This window comes from Garra rufa, chromosome 23 (assembly GCF_049309525.1).
Source record: "Garra rufa chromosome 23, GarRuf1.0, whole genome shotgun sequence".
NCBI classification, from domain to species: Eukaryota; Metazoa; Chordata; class Actinopteri; order Cypriniformes; family Cyprinidae; genus Garra; species Garra rufa.
The window spans coordinates 15,187,568-15,213,895 of NC_133383.1; the positions used below are offsets into that span (position 1 = coordinate 15,187,568).

Sequence of the window (26,328 nt, forward strand, 5' to 3'; positions counted from 1 at the left end):
GAACACATGACATGGCATTTGCATTTTTTCACGGATAATAATTCTTTTAAACAAACAGCGTAATATATATGTCAAGATGCTCATGTTCAGCAAGCTTTCAGGGACACCAAAATTTATTTTGAGCCCTTGGAGAGTTAAAACACTCCTTATAATGTAGCCTGTATCTCACCGAGGAGGATTTAACCTGAACCTGCTCTACATTTCAAAAATTTTCAACAATATTAGTTGCATACAGCATCCTGATGCAATAACCCTATGAAGACTATCTTGGAGCAATATAAATACAGTATACAAAGTATACTACACAAAGCATGGCAACATACTGATGTGCCAGCATTACATAACCTGACAATAGATTGGATTAGCTATCTAAAGACTGCAGGACAGGTAGAGCCATGGACACGTAAGCTGCAAACGTGCTGCAACTAGGAAACTGAAATATGTCACTCAGGGGTCTCGACCTTTCTTCAGCTGAAACTAAGTCAATGTCATGACCCAAAACTGCACTGACAATGCCACTGCCATAGTCACACTTGAAAATGGCACAACTGAAATCATTCTGATTGCATTTAGAAGATGCTGTTTTATCTTGAGCACTAACACTGAATGGAGGAGTGGGCTTGGGTTAAGTGCCTCTAGAGACAGTGGTGATAGACTGGACTGTAACTAGGATCCTGCTGTAGGTCAAGTCTACTTGAGATTGAACCTGCAATCTTTCTGTTATGAGCTTCTGTTGGTAACTAGGCCTGTTAACAAGAGTCCTGGTTATTTGATTTAATTTAGATCATTTTAAATAGCTGTTAGTACTGTGCACTTTAAAGGGATAGTTCACCCAAAAATGAAAATTTGATGTTTATCTGCTTACCCCCAGGGCATCCAAGATGTAGGTGACTTTGTTTCTTCAGAAGAACACAAACGAAGATTTTTAACAAAAACTGGTGCAGTCTCCCAGCCAAATAATGGAAGTGGATGGGCACCAGACCTTTAAAAGTAAAAAAAAAAAAACATGCACAGACAAATCCAAATTACACCCTGCGACTCATGACGATACATTGATGTCCTAAGACACGAAACGATCGTTTTTTGCGAGAAACTGAACAGTATTTATATCATTTTTTACCTTTGATACACAGCCATGTCCATCTGTCCTGAGCACGAGTTTAGCATCCGGTTCGTTACACGTGTATGCGCTCTGACGTAGTATGCAATAACCTTTTTTATTTAAGTGGCAGAAACAGGCTTCCATAAAAGACAAAATTCCATTTCAAATAATTGCTGTTATTTTAAATGTTCAATTCATCAAAAAATTCTAAAAAAAAAAAAAAAAAAACAACAGTTTCCTAAATTAATAATTAAAGAAAATGTTTCTTGAGCTCCAAATCAGCATATTTCTGAAGGATTATGTGACACTGAAAACTAGAAAAATAGCTGCTGAAAATGTAACGTTTCCATCACAGAAATAAATAACACTTTAGAACATATTAAAATGAATATAGTTTGGCCCATACAACTGAAGTCAATGGTAACCAAAACTGTTTACCAACGGATCTTCTTTAATGTTCCACAGAGGAAATAAAGTCATACAGGTTTGGGAGGGAACTCCCAAATGTTGACAGATGACTACATGAGGGAGACTAAACGATGACAATGATTTTCATTTTTGTGTGCACTATCCCTTTAAGGTGTACTTGTATCAAAATGACACTGAAGTGATGTTAACCAAAAATTATTGTGGAAAAAACAGTCTCAATTATTTGTATGCCAATTAATCATCCCTATATTTTTAACCATTAGACTTCTGCTAGATGAATATGGTGAGTGTCTGTGAAGAGCTGAAGAGCTCCAGATCCAGGGAAGCAGTGTAATGTAGGTCACATTACTGCTCTGCCTCCACACAGCCCCAGTTCTACAGCCCAGGGACTATAGGTAGAGACTAATGATCAAGGGAGAGGACACACACACACACACACACACACACACACACACACACACACACACACACACACACACACACACACACACACACACACACACACACACACACACACACACACACACACACACACACACACACAAGCATGCTGTATTGGGTCATTCACTCCAGCTAGTCCACTTTCCCTGTCCTTTATAAGGTCACCTTCAGAGGTTGCTTAATGAAACCAGCACACTTTTCTCAGGGCAGTGATCCATATCCATACTGAACGAAATGAGGTTTAACTTATGGTTAAACATTAAAGCATTACAGGACAACAGGTGCATCTGATCTAGATCTGAACCTCAGCCAGAAAGATTACCCACTTGGGTCTATATAATAGAGAAAATAATCTGTCAAAGCACTTCAGGGACTGTGCTAACCAGCAAAACCTTAGTCTCTAATTCAATTTAACAGCACGGATGCATAGTTTATCTAACTTCATAATAAAAATAACTTCTGGATTTAGTGTGAACATGTTCAAAAAGATTCTGCCATTGATGTTTGCCATTGGCATTAAATACTGCCTCAAGACTAAAGTGTTTGCAGGTCCGGACAGAACCTGAAGGAAAACAGCTCGGGAAGAAAAATGCAACTACAGGAGAGAAGGGAAGGCAAAAGTGGAAAAAGGCTGTAAGGGAGAGAGAGAGAGACGAAGAGAGAAACTCATTTTTCAAAGCCAGATTGGAGACATCAAGTGTCAGGATTAAGAAAGATTAAATGTGCCTACAGTTTTTGGCATTTTGCTTAACAAAAGCGGTATTTAAAAAGCAATTTAAAGACTGCATCTCAGCACAACACAAACTGCTTCAACACTTTTTAATTCATAAATGTGATTAAATGAAAGATTAAGTGAAACCACAAATTTTACATTAAAATACTTATCAGCAAAGCCAGAATTTATGTAATACATAAGTCTTTTATTAAGAGAAAAATAAGATAAATTACAGTGTTGCTACTAGTGTTGCCAGGTCCGTTGTTTTCCTGTGGAATTGGGCTACTTTAACACTGTTGCCGTGGGTTGTTTTTCATATCAGCAGGTTGAAGCAAACCCAATAACGTGATATTAAGCCCCTGGAATGCCAAAAAAAAGGGTATTTTTTCCCCCGGAATATGATTTTTACCAAAGGACCCCCTCTGAAATGCGATTGGACTAGTTTTGGGCTACACTGAACAATTTACATTAAAAACGTGGCAGCTGTGGTTGCCAGATGTTTACCGTAAAAAATACAGTATTCAACCTATTGAAACTGAAATCTGTTTTGTACCTTTGTAAACCGATAACCACCAAAAGCAGGTGGTGATGACAAAGTCCCATGATGAACCAAAGCCCATCAGAAGCAGCTTTTAAATGCTAACATATATAGAAAAACTAAACACCATCACGGTAACACGCATGAAACTGAAATAATGCAATAAACATTCATTTACCAACATTATGTAACATACAACCCTAATGTAACACAGGGAATAATGTCCAGTACAAATACATTGCTAAGAACTTCATTTGGACAACTTTAAAGGCGATTTTCTCAATATTTCGGGGTTTTTTGCACCCTCAAATTCCAGATTTTCAAATAGTTGTATCTCGGTCAAATATTGTCCTATCCTAACCATAAATCAATGGTAAGCTTATTTATTCAGCTTTCAGATGATGCATACATCTCAGTTTTACAAAATTGACCCTCCAGATTGGTTTTGTGGTCCAGGGTCACATATCAACATTGTGAATTAATCGTCTCCACGTCATCTGTCTCTAACATCATCCATTGTAAAATCACTCTAACGCACGGCCTTGAGTGGCTCATTCAGTTAATGCCCTAGAGAAGCACTTGCTAATGACTAGCACTAATCTGGACGCTGTGTTCATGACTCCATCACTTCTGACCCCAACAATATTGCAGTGGGACATTTAGACCCTGCTGATCTCTGAGAGTGTTAAATGAACGGTGTCTCCACTGGCGGGCTAAATAAACAAAGCCCTTCATTGCAGAACCTGACCTGAAGGAAGAAGGCACTGGGGGGATCCTGTGCTAAAAAGGGTATCGAGAAGGCCAAGCCATGTGGTGCCGCACTGGTCCGGTGACGCTAGTGGAAGGGCAAGAAGCGCAGTGCTGGGGCAGCCCTTAGTAATCCCAGCACAGCCTGATGATTAAGGGATTACCACAGCAAGTAGTTTTCCATCCCAGGAGAGCACTGCTCAGAGGACTGGTCAGCACAATATAGAGAGGAAGAATGAGAGAGAGAGGCGAGAGGAACAAACTGAAGGGTAAAGATCAAAATCTTGCTTTGAGCACAAGAAGCAGTGGTTTGCCTGAATGTCTAGAGCAGTCTTAAAGGAATAGTTCACCCAAAAATGAAAGGAAGACAAATTAAGCTTTCTGACCCTGCATAAACCGCAATGCAACTGACACTTTCAATGCCCAGAAAGGTAGTAAGGACATTGATAAAATAGTCCATGGGACATCAGTGGTTCAACCATAATGTTATGAAGCTATGAGAATACTTTTTGTGTGGAAAGAAAACAAAAATATTGACTTTATTCAACAATTTCTTCTCTTCTGAAGATGAACGAAGGTCTTATGACATAAGGATGAGTAATAATGACAGAATTTTTTAATTTTTGGGTGAACTATCCCAGTTTTTCTATCCAACTAACTAACTTTTCTAAGAGTGTTTTCTCTTAATGTCAGGACACTAATCAAACCATAAATGTGACCCTGGAAGACAAAACCAGTCATAAGTGTAAATGTTTCTAAATTGAGCTTTATACATCACATAAAAGCTGACAAAAATAAGCTTTCCATTGATGTATGGTTTGTTGGGACAATATTTGGCTGAGATACAACTGTTTGAAAATCTGGATTCTGAGGATGCAAAAAAATCTAAACATTGAGAAAATCGCCTTTAAAAGTTGTCCAAATTAAGTTCTTAGCAATACATATTACTAATCAAAAATTAGGTTTTGATATATTCACATAAGGAAATTTACAAAATATCTTCATGGAACATGATCTTTACTTAATATCCTAATGATTTTTGGCATAAAAGAAAAATTTTGACCCATACATACAAAAATACATTATTTTTGGCTATTGCTACGAATATACCCATGCTACTTAACACTGGTTTTCTGGTCCAGGGTCACAAATATACTATAAGGGTCACAAATATACTAACAGAAAAAAATCTAAATGTCACTAAACAACTAGTTAGTTGTTAAACAACTAGTTGACATTGCATATCCCTAATGCACAATATAATGAACTTACAATGCAAAATTCTTGAAAAGAACATAATGACACAACAGTGATTCTGCCAAATGCCATACCTGATTAAAGGTTTCAAAGCTTTGGTATTTGAAACCCACTACTCTTCTTAAAGGGTGAACTTTGCCTTTTGAAAGTGCAGCAAACTGCATGGCGCACCTGAGCGCGCCAGCACCAAACAGAATGAAAACGAGCCCCCGTCCAACCCACTCAGCTTAATTGCTCTGCGACTGCAGAGAAGCGGGGAATCAATCATATTTCCATTCAATTAGCCAGCCAGCAGTTTGAGAGGAGGTGACGGACCTCTTTTAAACAAATGAAAAACAGGCAGGAAGATACAACCTTGGAGGACCTGTGAGGGAGACACGGCTGGCAGCTCTATGGTTGGGAGAATGTTGCACAACGCTATAAATGCTCATGTTTTTGTGCTCCAAGGCTTACGTAACCTGGCACAGGTGCTTTTTTTTGTTTGTGATGGACGGATGAAAGCTTGTTGACGCGATGAGAAATCCAAGAAAACACACGTATTATAGCGCATTACACTAACCCCAATCTGGAAGGACATTTCAGAGGCAGATCTGAAATGACATGCACTTTTAAGTCGAGATGAAATCGCAATGCACCTATTTACTTTCTTTAAATATGCGTCTAATCTTATTGTGAACAATCTGCACAATAATCCAAATAAAAAACCTTTATGCCAGCTCTGAAACATCTTACTAACATTACTCACTTTTTTTTGTGAAAGCTTCACTAGATATTTCACGATCCAATGAAGTCCTACTCTTTTTAATTTTTTTCAGTTTCACACAGAAATTTATCAGATTATTAAAGTAAAAGATGTGACCCTGGACCACAAAACCAGTCTTAATTAGCACATGTATATTTGTAGCAATAGGCAAAAATACATTGTATGTGTCAAAATTATCGATTTTACTTTTATGCCAAAAATCATTGGGATATTAAGTAAAGATCATGTTCAATGAAAATATCTTGTAAATTTCATACTGTAAATATATCAAAACTTAATTTTTGATTAGTAATATGCATTGCTAAGAACTTCATTTGGACAACTTTAAAGGCTATTTTCTCAGTATTTAGATTTTTTTTTTTTTTTGCACCCTTAGATTCCAGATCTCAACCAAATATTGTCCTGTTCTAACAAACCATACATCAATGGAAAGCCTATTGATGTATAAATCTCAATTTCAATTGACCCTTATGACTGGTTTTGTGGTTGAGGGTCACACATGTAGTATAAACACCATTTCATGTTAACTTAGGAACAAGAATGGGGTGAGCGATATGTCCAAAATCTTATATCACGATATGAGTCATTTTATTTCACGTTAACAATATATATCACAATATAGTTATTTTTGCTATAAATAAGGTCTTTATTATATCAAATTTTTTGATACCATAAAAATATCATATTTCTACTAGCCTAAAAAAAAAAAAAACTCAAGCTCACTGAAGACAAGTAAACAGTCAGCAATTAAATAAGAATAAAAAAACTAAATACAAGCAATAGGACCCCAAAAAGATACAGTAGAACAAATAAATATGAAATGCTGCTTACAAAAACCCTGTATATTCTTCACTGTTTAAATTAAATTACTGTGTTTATGAGGAAACTTGCAAAGACGGGCATTTTTACACATACAAGTGTGAGTATTTAACCTTTTTTGCCACCTATAAAGCCATAAAAATAACTCTGTTTAATATTCCCATGCTCTATGAACGCCATCTTCACACGTGTGCCTTTCTGACAGAGACAGTTCTCTTTTGCTGCTGATTGCGCTTTAACGGCTTAAAATTACTTGTTTTTAAACCGCAATGCTTAAAATGTGCAAAAAAAACAAAAACAAAACACGTTTTTGTGAACATGTAGCAATGTTACGAGTGTGTAACCACGATAGAGACTATAGCAAAAAATTTTACCAGTTGACAAATTTCTACCAGTTAATTGTTTCAACCAGCAGAGCTGGATAGATTACTTACAAACTGTAATCTGTAACATAATATATTACATTACACATTTAGGTAATATAATCAGTCTACTTTTAGATAGAATAATCTTGTACAATATTGACATAAAAATACAAAGAATATAAGAAACTATATTACATTTGCTGCTACTAACAACATGAAGTGCATTCAACATTATAATAAGTCAAGGTTTCCCAAACTGGGGTTTGTGAAGTGTACTGAGTATATATATATATGTGTGTGTGTGTGTGTGTGTGTGTGTGTGTGTGTGTGTGGACCACGGACCACAAAAACAGTTACAATGGTCAATTTTATACATCTGAAAGCTGAATAAATAAGCTTTCCATTGATGTATTTGTGGTCCATTGATGTGGTTTGTTAGGATAGGACAATATTTGGCCGAGATACAACTAGTTGAAAATCTGGAATCTTAGGGTGCCAAAAAAAAATTTGAATACAGAGAAAATCACCTGTAAAGTTGTCTTAGTGAAGTTCTAGCAATGCATGAATCAAAAATTAAGTTTGATATATTTAGGTAGGAAATGTACAAAATATCTTCATGGAACATGATCTTTACTTAATATCCTAAATGATTTTTGGCGTAAAACAAAAATCAATAATTTTGACCCACACAATGTATTTTTGACTATTGCTACAAATATACCCGTGCTGCTTAGGACTGGTTTTGTGGTCCAGGGTCACATATAAGCAGTAGGTTATTTTAGAATGGAAAATTTAAAAGATAAGAAAGTGGAAGTGGGGAGAATCAATAAATTATGAATAATGTATTGCTATTGTGTGAATAATATGTAATCATGTAATCCATTAAAAAGTAATTGTAGTCTGATTACGAGTATTTTACAATGTAATTTAATCTAATTACAAGTACTTAATTTTTGGAATCTGATTACGTAATGCAGATTACATGTAATCAGTTACTAACCAGCTCTGTCTACCGGTATATCGCCCAACAAATTGAACAAATTAATTTGATAACATGCCAATTTATGAATCAAATACATCAATACAGTTCATACCGGACATATTCACTAATTCCTGGTCCGTTTGCACATGCAGACTGACAACTCTGGCATTTGTACACACTGTCCCTTTTGAGATGAAGCACGGTGATCTCTGAACATTGAAAAAAAGACAAGACAATCTGGTCTTCAACTCTCTCTTATCCACTCCTGACCTCCCAAGAGGCACATTTAGGGAAAAACGAAAACGAGAGAAGACCTTAAGTCGAGTCCTAATTAATATCTGGCCCAGAAAACATCATTCACGGAAGTGCAAATAACGGCGACGGATGCCAATGGTGGTTTATAAGTAATGACTTGTGAATCCTTGAGGAGCGTCTCTCTCGCTCTCTCTCTCTCTCCTTGGCCACTGCTGTCGGCCTTGTTTGTCCCAGTGCAGTTCTAAATTTGTCCATATAGACTGTCGAAGCGGAGGCTAGTTCATTCTGCCGTCAGCTGAAATGAAAACAAGCTGAGGGGAGCCACACTCGCTTCTCTTAAGTGTCAGGTCTGATCACAGTGGAGATGAACACACAGTCCTAGAGGCCTAGGGGAGGCAATGAGCTGGATTGATTTATTGATCAAATATTCCTCACTGTGTTTTGTGGTTTCAGCTGCGAGCTATTACTCAGAAAATGAAATTCTATTACAGGCAATAGACCAGCCGCAGGGGTTTAAAACGTTGCAAGGATCTGATGGTATGCTGAGCAATTCAGAGCATGCAAAGGGCACGTAACGTACTTTATATAACACTCAACCCTATATCATCCAAGGTGTTCATGTCTTTCTTTCTTCAGTTGAAAAGAAATTAGGGTTTTTGAGGAAATCATTTTAGGATTTCTCTCCATATAGTGGACTTCATTGGTGGCCAACGCGTTAAAAGTCCAAATTGCAGTTTCAATGCAGCTTCAAAGCTCTCTACACCAGGGTTGGAGCCATTCATGAATTGAATTGAGAATGAATGGTAAATTCCAATTCACTTCCTGGAATGGAATTGGAATTGGAATTGGAATTGCATGCAGCTGACAGGAAATGGAATTGGAATTGAATTGGAATGTCAGGAAACAGAATTGAAATCAAATAAATTCCACTAAATTCCACTTGAGTTGCTAAATAAAATAATTTGACTTGATTTGCTTAATAGTTTATAGTACATTAAATATTGTAAATCACATAAACAACAAACATATAAAAGAAATACGAATTACTGTATGTTTAGTATGTTAAGCATGATTATTTCACATGCCAAATTTCAGGAAATGACGATAATTCGATGCAATAAAAAGTAAATGAAATACATGAATGAACATGACTCATTTTTTTTGTAAGTTGAGACATATATTATGTGGTAATCATATATTGAATGTATAGTACATCCAGAAACTTATCACCACTGTCATTCAATTATTAATTCATAATGTACAGTTCTCATTTCTATTTACTTGCATTTGATCAACTCTATTTCATACATTACTTGGTATTTGTAAAGCATCAGGAATAAAGTTTAAATGTATGTCTCTAAATGCAATCACAAATAAATGCTCAGAAACAGCAATAAACGGAATTCAGTGGAATTTCCCTGAACTGAATTCCACTTCCTGTAATTCCAATTCAATTCCAACTCTGTTTCCTGTAATTGTTGTTGAATTCCAATTCCAATTCCATTTCCTTCTTTGAATTGGAATTGTTGAGTTCATTCCTGAATTGACCCCAACCCTGCTCTACACGATCACAGTCGACGAATAAGGGTTTTAGCTAGCGAAACGATTGGACATTTCCTAAAAAAATTAAAATGTATATACTTTTTACCCACAAATGTTTGTCTTGCTCTAGCTCTGCAATGCGTGTCTACGACTTAGCGCATTGCATAATCATGTTGGAAAGGTCATGCATGGTTAGTTCTTTGTCTGTGTACTCCAGTTCAAAAAGGTAGGATAGGGCGAAAAACTCGTCAAACTTCGTTGTTTTACCTTTTTTGTAAAGGGAGTTTTTCTTTGCACGTTCAATTTGTAGACACTGGGTCGGTAATTTTGCTTTTGTCAGACGTGACCTTTCCAACGTGATTATGTAATGCGTGAAGTCAAGCTAGTGCAAGACGAGCATTTGTGGGTAAAAAGTATATCAATTTAAATTAAACAAAAAAAAGAACCAATCATTTTGCTAGATAAGACTCTCATTTCTTGGCTGTAGAGCCCTTTGAAGCTGCATTGAAACTGCAATTTGGATCTTCAAACCATTGGCTCCCATTGACTCCACTATATGGAGAAAAGTCCTGAAATGTTTTCCTCAAGAAACTTAATTTCTTTTCGACTGAAGAAAGAAAGACATGAACATCTTGGATGAGGTGGATGGGGTGAGTAATTTACCAGGAAATGTTAATTCTGGAGTGAACTAAACTTTTAACTAACTGTAAAGAGTTACCAGAAACTCTAATAGCTCTTCATTACCAATATGGTACCAACGTACCTAATGATAACATCCATGATTATTATGATTAATTAAGAAGGATTTCATGTAATTAGTTTGATTACAATTTGAAATAGCTTAATACATAAATAAATCAAAATATATTAGAGCTGCCCTCTAATAGTCGACTAACCGTTAGACAACAAGAGGAGGCTTGGTCGACCAAAATTGTATTAGTCGCTTGGTCGACATCCAAACGCTTAATTATCATTCATCAACCTCAAATATTGCTTTTCATCTGAAATATGTAAGTGGTAGCAACTTTAAATGGCTGCTCAATCTGATGATCCTAAAAAAATGTGCACTGGATGCTGAATAGTGCATGACAGATGGAGGCACCGGTGCGCTTACTTGCTCTTAAAAGGCTCCATCATTTTTGGTCATACAGATAAAAGTAATACATCTTTCGAATCTGTAAAGACTCTACGTTTATTTGTGTGCATTCAGAATAACAACGAAACATTGCACTTTTGCAAAATAATTAAAGCAAACAGGATGCGCTTTTTGCCATCTCGGTCTCTGTGAACTTAAACGCAAAACTTCGAAACTCTGTGTATACTTGCCTTACAGACATGAAAAATATATCTATAGAGAGTGAAATGTCTACTTTTAAATGAACCAATTCAAAAAAAAAAAAAAAAGAAATATTCTCAGATTATGTAATCCGTATGAAACATGCATACAGGCGCAGCCACTACTGTGAAGATGAGTCAGTGTCGCAACTTCATCTCTGAAGTTGAAAACAAAGAAAGCACTAGTTTATCCATAAATTATTAAAACGTTAATGCAGTTTCCTTACTGTTTTTCACAGACACGTTCATAATTATTATATCTGCCAGTGCGCTGTGGCAAGCTTTTTTTGCATGTGCTTGAGCACTTATGTAAGCAATTAAAGGGTCATTATCATGATTTATATGGTTTATTAATAAAAATGTGACTAATAGTCGAATAATGCTTAAAATGAATGACTACTAGTCGATATATATTAATTAAAATAATAATTTATTTTGTATTTTTACAAATATATATTTAGACAGGCACACAACAGACAGAGGTTTTAAGACTGAAATAAATCTAAATCTGATTATAGCCCTACAAAAGAAAGTCTGGATGTGATCAGAGCGGAAGGGGGTTGGGTGAACAGGGCCACGGCGATCATCTGAAGCGCAGCTGCTGTCATAGTGTGTGCCTGAAGAGGAACCATACTCTAATGCCATGCCAAGGGTGCCCATGGCCACACTGACCCCGATGAAAAATAGCATCCTTTCATCTAGACAACACCTGGCCACAGATGCTCTCACGGAAACAATATGCTGACATGTCTATTTGTTTCCCTTAATTGTTGGATCAATGTTGTCATGACCAGACATCAGAGGACGGTTCGATGCGGATGCTGATCAAACACTGATGATGAAGAATCTATGAGAGGACAGCGGTTAAAGAGACAGTTCAGACCTCGTATTCAAACCTAAAAGACAAACAAAATGGGAAACTCCTGCCATCACAGATGAGTGAATGTTGCATATGATGCTACAACATGCAAATCCTTCCCTCTGCAACAGATATTTCCTCCATCATTGATTCTATCATGACACAGCTGTGTGGCGTAGTGTGCCATTTGTTTCATTACCACAGGCGCTCCCTTGGGCTCTGTGTGTGTGTGTCGCACATCTTTTGTGCGTGAGTATGCACGTATGTGTCTGTTTTGTGTAGATTTGTGTACTTCCATATGTGTGTGGTTTACAGCTGCGAGAGACGGGGGTTTAATGAGCTTTAGGAGTGCGTTCCTCTATCCATTAGTGTCTATCAGGACTCCCCGTGGGCTCGGAGGGCCTGCTCACCACAGGAGGAGGAAACAACCTCCCTTCCCAGTCTCCATTTTTAGCCTCACATTCGCCACACATCCCCATTTATCAGCGCACAACAACTAAACTAGGCTGTTAGATAACATCGCCCGATAACATCACTGAAGATTTAATGTCAACCAAAATAGAACGGGTATTCCTGTTCAACTTGATTTTGAATTTAGAGAGATCATTAACATACTGCAGAATGGAATGCTTTACGTTACTTAATATACTGCCATTATGCATCTCAGAGTCATGGAAAGGAAGGGGAAAATGCAAAATGTAAATAATAATAATAATAATAATAATAATAATAATAAGCAAGTAACTACAGAAATGTGTATTTGGAATGGCAAAATACATACATAATAATGAAGAAAAACACTGTAATATAATGATTTAAAATGACAGTGAATATTCTCAAATTAATTGTTGATGGTAAACTATGTGCACCCAAGCAAACTCAAATATTTTGGCAGAAATTCACTTAGTGAATTCACTTAGAAAGTCACTTAGAAACACAAGGGTTACAAAATAACATAAAATAAAATAAAATAAAAAGAAGAGAGTGCTGTTACTTAGACACTATACCATTATTGAGCAGTTGCAATATTACAAAATAAATAAATAAATAAATAAAATAAAGAGATTGATGTAACTTAGAGTGGTTGCAAAGTAAAATAAAATAAAAAAATATAAAATAAAATAAAATATAGAGAGTGATGTTACTCAGAATACCATCATGAGCAGTTGCAAGATAAAAAAAAAAAAAAAAATAAATAAAAAATGTTTCTTAGAATTCCGTCAGGGAGCGGTTGTAAAATCAAATCAAATGAAATCAAATAAGAGTGATATTGTCTTAGAATTCTGCCAGGGAGTTGTTGCAAAAAAATAAATAAATAAAAGTAAATAAAAAAATAAAAGAAAGAGCAATGTTTCTTAGAATTCCGCCACGGAGCGGTTGCAAAAAATAAAAAATAAAAAAAAAGAAAGAGTGATGTTTCTTGGAATTCCACCAGGACGTGGTTGCAAAAAAAAAAAAAAAAAAATTATATATTAATAAAATAAAATAAAAAGGAGAGTGATGGTACTTAGAATTTTGTCATGGAGCGGTTGCAAAATAAAATAAAATAAAATAAAGCTACCATCACTGAGTGGTTGCAAGATTAAAAAAAATTAATATTAATAAAAAAATAAATAAATAAAATACAAAATTATATATATAGAGAGAAAGTGATGTTACTTAGAATACCATCGAGTGGTTGCAAGATAAAAAATAAAATAAAATAAAACAAAAAATAAAATGAAATATAGAGAGTGATGTTACTTGGAATTTCAGCAGGGAGCCATTGCAAAATAAAATAAAATAAATAAAAAAGAAAGTGGTATGTAGAATACCATCGAGTAAGACAAAATAAATAAATATATATTTTTTTAATTAAATGACATTGATGTTAATTAGAATTCCATCATTAAGGAATTACATGTAAAATAAAATAAAATAAAATTTACAGTTTAAAATACGTACAATGTAAAATCTGGGTGCTGCAGCAAAAACTGTTGAGGAGCACAATTACAATATTGAAAAAAAGACCTTCAGGAAGGACATCAAAGTGATGAGACCTCATGTGTTGAGGTTCGTCTGAGTCACTATTTCTCCATCGACTGGCTCTTATTAAATGACACCCTGCATTCTTCTCAAGTCAGAAATGTAGGTAGGTTGCCGCCATCTGAGCTGTGGATTTGTAACGAAGCTTATTCACTGTGCCGTCACCAACCTCACCCTATCAATTTTTGCTTCTCTTTTTCTTCTTCTCCTTTCCACGCATACACACACAGCTACCCTCTCCCCGCACTCTAGAGGGAGCAGAACAAAGGGGATCTCTACTTTTCTCCTAGGACTATTATTAGATCTTCAACCCAGCGACAAAATAATCACACGTTCAGCTGAATCACCACGCAGGCAGCGGAAGCTTCAGTCCTGAAGTATGCGACGCGAGCAAGCCACCGTTTAGAGCAAAAATAAACTGATGTGGCTAAATAGAAGAAGATACAGTACTCTGGGATATAAAATTGTAAAATAAATGCATATAAACCATAAAATTAGGCATTCCATCGCCAAAGGGCTAATCGATGTCACTTTAAGGTTACTGTCAGATAAACAGTACACATCCATCAACCTCAGGCAAAATGACCATATAAAACACTCTCCTGAGGATCAGATATTAGTCAGGGTCAGTAACCTGGATTAAACATTGACATCTGAGCATCTTCACAGACATTGGTGTATTGAGCACTGCAAAAATCTAAATGTGTAAATAGTTATGTGATTCCCCAGAAAGACTGTATTTGTGTGTTTGTTTGTGCAAGAGCAAAAGGGATTCTCCACAGCAGGCCGTGGCAGCCTGTTGCTGACATTTGAATGAAATTCAAACACAGAAAACAATAACCTCTTTGTGAGGTGGTCAAAGTTTGTTGGAGACAAACGCAGCACAGATCAAAATGAAAAGGTTTATAGTTCTGCTGCAAATGCATTCTTATTATAATCAATGTCCAATTATAGTCAGAGTATTCCAATTAGAATGTCCAATAATATTCAGAGTATTCCGATAATAATTAATGTCTAATAATATTTAGAGTATTCCAATTATAATTACTGTCTAATAATATTCTGAGTATTCTGATTATAGTCAATGTTGAATAATATTCAGAGTATTTCGATAATAATCAAAGTCTAATAATATTCAGAGTATTACAATTATAATCAATGTCTGATAATATTCAGAGTGCTCTGATTATAATCAAAGTCTAATAATATTTAGAGTACTCCGATTATAGTCAATGTCAAATAATATTCAGAGTATTCCGATAATAATCAATGTCGAATAATATTCAGAGTATTTCGATAATAATCAAAGTCTAATAATATTCAGAGTATTACAATTATAATCAATGTCTAATAATATTCAGAGTATTCCGATTATAATCAAAGTCTAATAATATTTAGAGTACTCCAATTATAGTCAATGTATAATAATATTCAGAGTATTCCAATTATAGTCAATGTCAAATAATATTCAGAGTATTCCGATAATAATCAATGTCGAATAATATTCAGAGTATTCCGACTATAATTAATGCCTAATAATATTTAGAGTATTCCGATTATAGTCAATGTCGAATAATATTCAGAGTATTATGATTATAATCAATGGCGAATAATATTCTGAGTATTCCGATAATAATTAATGTCTAATAATATTCAGAGTATTCCGATTATAGTCAATGTGGAATAATATTCAGAGTATTCCGATTATAATCAATGTCCAATAATAGAGTATTCCGATTATAATCAATGTCCAATAATATTCAGAGTATTCTGATAATAATCAATGTCTAATAATATTCATAGTATTCTGATTATAATCAGTGTCCAATAATATTCAGAGTATTCTGATAATAATTAATGTCCAAAAATATTCAGAGTATTCTGATAATAATTAATGTCTAATAATATTCAGAGTATTCCGATTATAGTCAATGTCGAATAATATTCAGAGTATTTCGATAAAAATCAAAGTCTAATAATATTCAGAGTATTACAATTATAATCAATGTCTAATAATATTCAGAGTATTCCGATTTTAATCAATGTCTAATAATATTCTGAGTATTCCGATTATAATCAATGTCTAATAATATTCAGACTCTTAAAATTATAATAAATGTGTAATATTTATTTGAATATTCATATCTATGTTAAATAATATTCAGAAAATTATAATCAATGTCAAATAATATTCAGAGTATTCCGATTATAGTCAATGTCGAATAATATTCAGAGTATTTCGATAAAAATCAAAGTCTAATAATATTCAGAGTATTACAATTATAATCAATGTCTAATAATATTCAGAGTATTCCGATTATAATCAATGTCTAATAATATTCAGACTCTTAAAATTATAATAAATGTGTAATATTTATTTGAATATTCATATCTATGTTAAATAATATTCAGAAAATTATAATCAATGTCATATAATATTCAGAGTATTCTGATTAATCTGTCTAAACATATTTGGACTCTTCAAACTATAATCTGGGTCTAACATTTTTTTAAATATTCATATCATTAATGTCAAATTATATTTAGAATATTCAAATTACAATCAATGTCTTACAATATTCCAAATTTTCAGATTACAATATCTGTGTGTTTTATGGCACTGAAATCCTCTAATCTCCTAGAAAAACACATACCGAAAAGAAACTGTTTCCACATATGTAAAATATCTAATATAGCCACAAAAATGGATACAAACGAAGCTAAAACTAAACTATAAAATGTGAAACTAAAAATAAATCAGTAAAGCACAGCTGAAACAACCTGACTCAGGAAGTGTGCAGCTATTTGGGCATTTGCGCAGCCATTTATCACCCATTAGATGTGTATGAGTATTCCAAGCTCATAAAGATTCTGCTAGGTTTGAATGGGCTATTTATAGCAAGCCAATGACGTAGTTTATCAAACGTAACCCCTTCCCACAGATCTCGCCCAGAATTCAAAACACCGCGATAGCACACCGCTCGCTACACTACACTAGGCTGTTCGCGGTGAGTGTATATGAAGCCGTAGAGACAGGTGTGTCGCGGCATATGGCGATGGCGCACACAGCTGCCGACATCTTAGAGAAAAAGGTAACTGTGTGCATGCAACATGAATGCAAACAAAACCAGCCGTGCTGTTATCGCATCCCCGTCCAGACGGCATGGATGCTGTATGCTCGCTCCTCAGATTACAATCTGATAAGCATGCGATTTTGCCAGATGAATACATATGGATAAACAATTTATCACAAAGGAAGGGGTAGCGTCAAAATTATTATAGCGGAGCGCTACGCAAAATATGGGGAATACAGGTGCTCGTACCCCATCACTAAAGGACTAAAGGGGGTCATTGGAGAAGGGAGGGTGTAGCCTATTCAGAAAAATCTGCTCGCAAGTATTTTTTTTAATAAATGTGTATTTTCATATCAGAATGACTTTAATACTTCAATGTTTTTCTCGTATTTTCATATATCACGAAAATACAGTATAGTCGGCTAAAATACAAATAATACATGTTAATTTTATTATTAGGCTACTATAAAAATGATTATCACACCTGTAGACTTTAACATAGCGCGAGTGCACATGAACTTATTAACAATTTCGAAAAGCTCATATTTTAGTCTTTGAAGCGGTCAGACCAAAACTTTACGCATGTTTTAACATTCTTGAACTGTTAAGAATTATAAGACTGTGCTTCTCGCCCAAACAACACAGAAATAACTGTGCAGGTTACTTCAGCTACATGAACACAGGACCAGGAATTAGTTTCCTTTTGTCCTTCGCCCTCATGTTTTAATTGCTACGCTCTTTAATTGTTTACAAACGACATGCGGCATAGTAAGTGAAACAAACGAAGCGCGAAGGTGCATCGGTACTTAACTATTTACACAGGTGCTGGAGACACAGGTCGAGACATTCCCCTTCCACCTCGTCCTCCGAGATGAGGTCCGACAAGGGGCGCATAGGTAGAGGTACGTCCTCCTGGAGAGGTGGCCTCATCTCCCGCAAGAAGAGCTCCAAGAACCTCTTGAAGGTTTTCTCCTCGTTGGCAGAGCCGGCCATCGCTTCTCATTCCTGGAGAGACCAGAGACAGCTGGAGCCGGGCAAGAAGTCTACACTACTTTGAATCATAGGCTGGAGCGACTCTCTAGTCGCGCGAGTTGGGGAGGGCGCGCGCACGCGTGAACGGAGAGGGATTCGCACAACAGACAGGCGTGACGTCACTCGGGGGCGGGGTATGAAGGAGAGGAGGGGGGCGAATTAACTTTATCATTAACCCATTTAATCCCATATGTTAGTGGCGGAAATTTACTTTTGACTTTAAAGGGTCTAAATGGATGATGTAGCCTAATTTACATAAAACTCTTTGTTTACCAGGTGTGAGTAGTCACGTGACACGAGCGGTTTCATTCCTGCAGTCAAAGCGCCATATAAGGTAGCATGTGAAACATAATGTCATAAAACAAAACAGACACACAAATTTGATAGCCTAACGCTACACATAATACTTGAACGGTCAATTAATAATGTTCTGTCTTGTGTAAATCATGTAATCGCAATTACAATGTAAACCCAGAGCCCCTCTAGTTTCCCAAGTTACAGGTAAGAGAAAGAAATGAAAAACAAATTGCCGACTGACCACATAAAAAGCCCACATGTGCTGAAATTATTTTGCAAAGCTACTACTTTAAAACATCTTACCCTAAAGTATCTAAACCTAATCTGCAAATATATTTTAATGTTTTTTTTGTGTGTGTGTGTGTGTGTGTGTGTGTTTTAGAAACGTTTTCTACGGCAATAAACCTCATTTTGTTTACTCATTTAACAGTTCTAATTTGTTTATTTATTCAAAGTCCATTTTTACATTTCAATATGTAATCTAGGCATTTGTGCAGGTGGCAGGTGCTTTGCAGATCTGTATTTCTCTATATGCGCAAAAAGAAAATGTGTTTTGAGGGGAAAACACACACACACACACACACACACACACACACACACACACATACATACATACATAAAAAGAGTATGCTAAAGTGCACATGCCGGACTATATTTAAAAGAAAGATAGTGTAAGAATATCAGATTTTGGTATAAATAACTTTCCAGTAGACGCAGGTCCATGATGCTCGGGCTAAGCCAACCTTTTTTAGCCACATCAGTGTCGTAGTAGCTGCGTGAAAGTATGACGTCGGACAAGCACAAAACGCCTGTGACATAACCAGCCTATATGCTTCATGTCGGCATTTTTTTAAGAGCAAGGTCCTCTTCGAGTCGGTTTCAACGTTATCTCTTTTCCTGACAATATTCTTAATGGCCCTAATATCAATACATTCAAACCTGTCACTATGTGAGCTGGTGGCTAGCCCTCAGAAATGTAATGCACATTAGGCTATTATCAAAATCTAATTATGCTGCTATACTAGTAATCTGTTGTGAGACTGTGATTCAGACGCCGTGCGGAACAATTACATTTAATCGTTTAATCGAAACGGCCACGGTTTGCTTCGACGGAGCTCTTGGAGAGAATGTTTATGAGTGAGAAAACTCGATAAGTGATGCTCTGTGTGCCTGTATATAGGACATCAGAGCTTAAGCTAAAAATAACAAGGTTAAATACACTCTTAAAAATGCTGGGTTATTTTTTTAACCCAAATGCTGGGTTCAGCATGTTGGGTCGTTTTATTAGGTTGTTTTTAATATTTTTACCCAGGTGCTGGGTAGTTTTTCTGCACTCTAAAAATGCTGGGTTATTTTTTTTTTAACCCAAATGCTGGGTACAGCTTGTTGGGTCATTTTATTGGGTTAGTTTTCAAATATTTTTTTACCCAGGTGCTGGGTAGTTTTTCTGTAATTAAGTTTTTTTACCCAACCCTTGGTTAGAGCCTTTCTCTGACAAAACAAGCCAGCTGCCAAGTTACAGTCGGAGCGCACCTTTTTGCGTGATTGCGTCCATATTCGTCTTATATTTTAGTCCATGGGTGTTCTTGCTTGATAATAAATGCTCATCTTTTGATTATTGCTGTTGCCACTATAATTTTGTGTGTGTTTTTTTATTTCCAGCTCATTTTAAGCCAGCAATATAACAATTTTTAAACAATAGCTGACTTTGAAACAACCCAGCATGTTGGGTAAAAATATTTCACCTATCCAGCTGGGTCAAAATAACCCAGCATGCCAAGTTGGGTTGTTTTTAACTCAGTACATTTTAGAGTGTACAACCTGTGTGAAATATGGACAGACCCAGTTTGTCAGACTTCTGGGTTGTTTTATTTAACGTAACTATTGTTTTAAAAATAATATATAGTTGGCTTAAAATGAACCCGAAATATATTGTAAATTAATAATCAGATACGTAATTATTAGAGGCATCAGCAATAATCAAAAGGTGAACATTTATTAATGGGCAATTAAAAAGAGTGTAATAGTGTAATAAAAGCAAAATAACCCTTTCAAGAATGCACTAGTGTAATATATTTTATAGTTAGACAACTACAACTATTGCTGAGACACTAAACAGAAAAAGAAACAGAAAACTGCTTTAACTATTGGAAGGAGATCTGATATTTCCTATGAGTTCACAATAATTATTGTTAGTTCAATTGTGGGTTGCCAGATACTATCATTGACTATTAAAGTGATAGGAAATAATCCAAAAGCTTCTTACGCAGTTTGATGGATTATGGTTTTAGAACAAGTTCAGTTAAGTGGGGGATTGCTAGATCATGTTAAAGTCCAAATTTACCCTTTCATAAATGTACTAGTGTAAATATTTTTACAACAACTACAGATATTGCAATGGAATACAAATGACAGAAAAACCTTAAAGGAGAAGTTTACTTCCAGAACAAAAATTTACAGATAATTTACTCACCCCCTGTCATTCAAGATGTTCATATCTTTCTTTCTTCAGTCGTAAAGAAATGATGTTTTTTGAGATAAACATTTCAGAATTTTTCTCCATATAGTTTGAACTTTCAAAATGCAGTTTCAATGCAGCTTCAAAGTGCTCTAAACTTCTTGTGTCTTATCTAGCATAATGATTGGTTATTTTCGATGCTTGTCTTGTCTAGCTCTGCGTTAACTCTGTGCATTCCGGTTCATGACAGTTAGGGTATGTCGAAAAACTCCATCTCGTTTTCTTCTTAATATAAATTGTCAATTTTTTGGGAAATAACCCATCATTTCACTTGATAAGACCCTTCTATCTCAGCTGGGATCATTAAGAGCCCTTTGAAGCTGCATTTAAACTGCCTTTTGGAAGTTCAAACTCGGGGGCACCATAGAAGTCCACTATATGTAGAGAAATCCTAAAATGTTTTCCTCAAAAAAACTATTTCTTTACGACTGAAAAAAAAAGAAATAGGAGTGAGTAAATTTTCTGTACATTTTTGTTCTGAATGTGAACTTTATAAGCTTTGTGAACCACTGGAAGCTGATCCCACATTTGTTGAGTTCAGAATTATCATTATTAGAATAACTGGGGATTCTAAGATAATATCAAACTCAGTATTAACCTTTTCAAAAATGTAGGGTAACCATAGTTTCTGGAGAAATATCAGTTACCATAGCTATTGCTAGGTAATGAAAACGACAAATTATGAAAGCTTTCGAAGTGAGTAATGACTATGGTATTTTGAAACTGGTTACTATGGTGCATATTTGTAAAGAACAACAAAGTGTAGCCTTGCCTGTATAAAGCAATCTCAATCTGTATTCATAGTCAGCTAGTAGCCTGTCTTATTCACCTTCAAAATTATTAGTCTTAAGGTAAAGCGACATCTGATGCAGTGACCCCAGATGACAGTTACACAGCACTTGTGTACTTTCCTCCTCACCTGAGAAAGCCTGGGGCCAAGAGCCTATTAGGACACAACTAAACAGTCACTCATCTTAAACCAGCTCTGACACATGATGTAATCCTATTAGTCCAGCACTCCGTCTCCGGCAGTTCTTCAATCATGATCTATCCATGTGTCTAACATGGAGGTTAAAAACATTAAGAACACAACGTCCCCTTCTTCCCACATGAGCATTTAAGTCAGTTCCTCTGCCGGGTGTCTAAACTATCCATTGCCAGCCAAGGAATTATGATGTGAAGTGCTCGTAATTTATCTTTGTGCTGACGTAATGCTGGCTTCCCAGTGTATAATTCAATTAAAGTGATGAACCTCACACATATACGCTGAGAGCGAATGAACCGGGATGATATACTGATATTGAACCGGCACAATCTGCGGCTAAATTATTAATGTTACTTGGAGGTGAATGTGAGCGGTAAACTCTTTATCTCTATACTGTCACTCAAGCATAAATCAAGGCAGAAAGTCATTCTAATATGACCTGTACAATACAATGTACACAACAAAACCTTCTCGCTGGGTTCATTAGGGCTAAGTTATTCAATACACTATTACAAATTGATGTAATTGCATATTACGGCACAAAGTTTGGGCTCGTGCAATTTAGGTGACATGATAAACGACTGGTGATGGTCAATTAGTTTGACTAATCACTAACACTGTAAGTGACAGAAAAACAATTTTGGATAGATTATATACAGAATATTATCCAAGTAAAACGAGGGAGAATAATGAACCCTAAAAATAGCTTGTAGTATTTTCATAAATACATGGGCTTTAACTTGGTCCGTCATCCAATTTACATCAATAAGTTTTGGTCACCTTGGAATAGGTTTGCATTTTCAGTGTTAAATTGTAACAAAATAATTAAGGGCCAACTATCAATGTACTATAATTTATTTAATAATAATCCAAACTCTAATTATATACACATCTGCACATTCCTACTATGATGGGAATTAACTCTTCAACTCCCAGGCATTGTTAGTTCAGCTGCGGGTTGCCAGATGTTATCAATAACCCTTAAACATTAAAATGACAGAACTAATTGTGTTTTCATATAATATATACATGTCTGTACATTCCTGCTTTAATGTTTCCTTTTTTCTCAGCATACTTCGAGTTTGGAAGTGGCTTCCTACTGCTTTGAAAACCAAAATAGTCGGCAATAGATCCTCAAGACAGATCCTCCATTCGAGGGCGTTTTGATTGAGATGAGACTGCAGACGAATCAGGAATAGGTCTGTGTTCATCTGGGGCATCCCTAAAACCCTGGACCTGTGTGAAATCACAAATATATATTTATATATAAATAATCATTTATGTGTGTGTATATATCAGGGTTATTTTATTTAAATTTTGAAAAAATTAAATAAACATTATCCGAAATAAAATATTGAACAACTTGAAATTGTTTTATTTCAGTTAGCTGCCAAAGCAACATTTCTTATTTTTTATGGAATGTAACTTTTTATTTAATTAATTTAGTTAAGTACTAACCAACTAAAATTAAACGAATAAATAATAATTAAAAAGGCATGTTTAAATATAAGCATATTTAAAATTAATTTTGTTAAATTAAAAATAAAATTGAAAATTGAAGTGAAAACAGAAAATATAAAACTAAAATTGTATTCAAAATATTACAAAAACTAATATGAGATCCTGTAATATACCTTTATACATTCCTTACATTTTATATATACTATAAAATATTATAAAATATATAGATTTATGTTTTTGTCTTAAAGTTCCATTTATTTGATTAAAATAAAAACAGAAAAAAAAGACTTATGAAATATTGCAATTTAAAATATCAGTTTTCTATTTTAATACACTTCAAAATATCATTTATTTCTGTGATGCGAAGCTGCATTTTCATCAGTCATTAATCCTTCAGAAATCATTCTAATATACTGATTTATTATCAATGTTGTAAACAGTGTTGTGCTGCTTAATATCTTTTGGAACCTGTGATTATTTTTCAGGATTTTTTGAAGAATAAAAAGTAAAAAAAAAGTAACAAAAAAACAAAACAAAACAAAAAAAAATACAGCATTTAATCAAAACAGAAATCATTCCTAACAATATAAGTCTTTACTATCACTTTTTATCAATTTAACACATCCTTACTGAGTAAAAGTATTAATTTCTTTCAAGAAAAGAAAGAAAAAAATTACAAATTAAAAATAAAATTACTAAAACTTTAAAATTAAAGTGAAAACACCAAATATAAAATTACAATTTTATTCAGAATATTATTGAAAACTAATGTGATTCTGTGATATACCTTTATACATTCCTTACATTTTATATATATTATAAAATCTATAGATTTTTAATGTTTTTCGGTCTCTTATCCAGTTCCATTTATTTGATCAAAATAAAAACAGAAAAAAAGACTTATGAAATATTATTGCAATTTAAAATATCAGTTTTCTACTTTAATATACTTCAAAATATAATTTATTTCTGTGATGCAAAGCTGAATTTTCATCAGCCATTAATCCTTCAGAAATCATTCTAATATACTGATTTATTAACAATGTTGTGAACAGTTGTGCTGCTTAATATCTTTTGGAACCTGTAATCATTTTTCTTTGATGAATAAAAAGTAAAAAAAAAAAAAAAAGCATTTAATCAAAATAGAAATCATTTCTAACAATATAAGTCTTTACTATTACTTTTATCAATTTAACGCATCCTTACTGAGTAAAAGTATTAATTTCTTTCAAAGAAACATTAAACGTTAGTGTTTATTGTTACAAAAGATGTCTATTTTAAATTAAGGCTGTTCTTTTCAATGTTTTATTCATCAAATAATCCTGAAAAAAAGTATCACAGGTTCCAAAAAAATATTAAGCAGCACAATGGTTACCAACACTAATAACAAATCAGCAGAAATCATTTTAGAATGATTTCTGAAGGATCATGTGACACAGAAGACCATTCAGATTTGCATCACAGGAATAAATTATATTTAAAATTATATTAAAATTGAAAACCACTATATTAAATAGCAATAATATAAAAAAAAATCTGTATTTTGAATCAAATAAATGTAATTTTTTTTCCCCTTACATTTTCCCCACTGTTACTATTAAACTTACTGCAATCTGATATTGAATTGTGGCTTCCATTTGACTTGGGGACTTGTAGAGGGAGGCGAGCCTAAACACAGAGTGAACATGTGAGAAAAGCATAATAGTACTTGTTTTTATTTCATTGCACAGTGCATATTCTTTCTCTCTCTCTCTCTCTCTCTCTGACCTTGTCTGCTCGGTATAAAAAGCAAGAGGGTCTGTGGCAATTTAAATGCAGGGAGGCTGAACTGTACAGCCAGCGGGAAGACCTTCAACTTTATGACAAGAGACGAGAAAGCATGATGGAGATGCTCTCTGTGCCTCTCTGCTGCCTGCTGCTACAGAGTAATAGACTGGCAGGTATGCAGGATGCATTATGAATAAGGTCTGGCTACAAAAGGCAAAGCAAGCTACTTGTTCAAAGTGATTCATTCCATCACCCACGGAGGTGAAGGGTAAAGAGTTTATGCAACATACTCTCACTCTCTCTTGCTCTCTCTCTCTCTTCAGAAGACACATTTGGCTGAGAACACCACAGATGTTGGCTTCTACCTTCTAAAGCCTCATTTTGCTGTGTCAGGTTGAGTGGACTTAAGAGACTGAATCCAATAGAGAAAAAAAACACAATAAACACCTTCCCACACAATTAGCAAATTAAAAGTGTTTGTGTTTACCTTCGCAGTCCCTCCCAGTGCAGGATGAGCCTCTGAGTCGCAGCATGACCCCAACTCTCACCTAAAGTGTGAATTTTAATTGTTATTAGGTTAGTGAAGAAAAATAAATAAATGCATTCATATCTGTTATGTCTTACCTAATGCAGGAACCAGCTTAGATTGGCCATTTGAAACTCTTGTCGTCATCTGATTGGTCAAAACAACCTAAAAGCAATGGTAACAGAATGTAATTATTTTTTATAAAATGTTATATATTCTTAACGTTTATTTTACATATATTTTTTCATGTAGTTTATATATATATATATATATATATATATATATATATATATGTGTGTGTGTGTGTGTGTGTGGGGGGGTGGGGGGGGGGGGGGGGGTTTCTTTTTAATTTTATATATATAATTATTTATTTTTATTTATATTTTATTTATATATTTTAATATATTTTATATTTAGATTTTTATTATTATTTTTTGTGCCTATATAATTTTTATTACTTTTTTATTATTATTTTTGGTTAGTTATTCCTAATA

The 26,328-nt window shown here is 34.6% G+C and overlaps 2 protein-coding genes across 2 annotated transcripts in view; both read right to left on the reverse strand.

The window, feature by feature from the left end:
• The window catches only part of LOC141299355 (protein phosphatase 1E-like), a 65,192-nt gene extending 46,904 nt beyond the window's left edge, over nucleotides 1-18,288 (reverse strand). The window contains exon 1 of the mRNA XM_073829709.1: nucleotides 18,060-18,288. Within this exon, the coding sequence (XP_073685810.1) occupies nucleotides 18,060-18,241 (182 nt within the window). The 5' untranslated portion in view covers nucleotides 18,242-18,288. The remainder of the gene's footprint in view (nucleotides 1-18,059) is intronic.
• A 4,631-nt stretch (nucleotides 18,289-22,919) lies between these two features.
• The window catches only part of rad51c (RAD51 paralog C), a 7,160-nt gene continuing 3,751 nt past the window's right edge, over nucleotides 22,920-26,328 (reverse strand). Inside the window, exons 6-9 of the mRNA XM_073830129.1 lie at nucleotides 25,933-25,999; nucleotides 25,796-25,856; nucleotides 25,149-25,209; nucleotides 22,920-23,316 (exon numbers count right to left, since the gene is read on the reverse strand). Coding sequence (XP_073686230.1) covers nucleotides 23,215-23,316; nucleotides 25,149-25,209; nucleotides 25,796-25,856; nucleotides 25,933-25,999 — 291 coding nt within the window. The 3' untranslated portion in view covers nucleotides 22,920-23,214. The remainder of the gene's footprint in view (nucleotides 23,317-25,148; nucleotides 25,210-25,795; nucleotides 25,857-25,932; nucleotides 26,000-26,328) is intronic.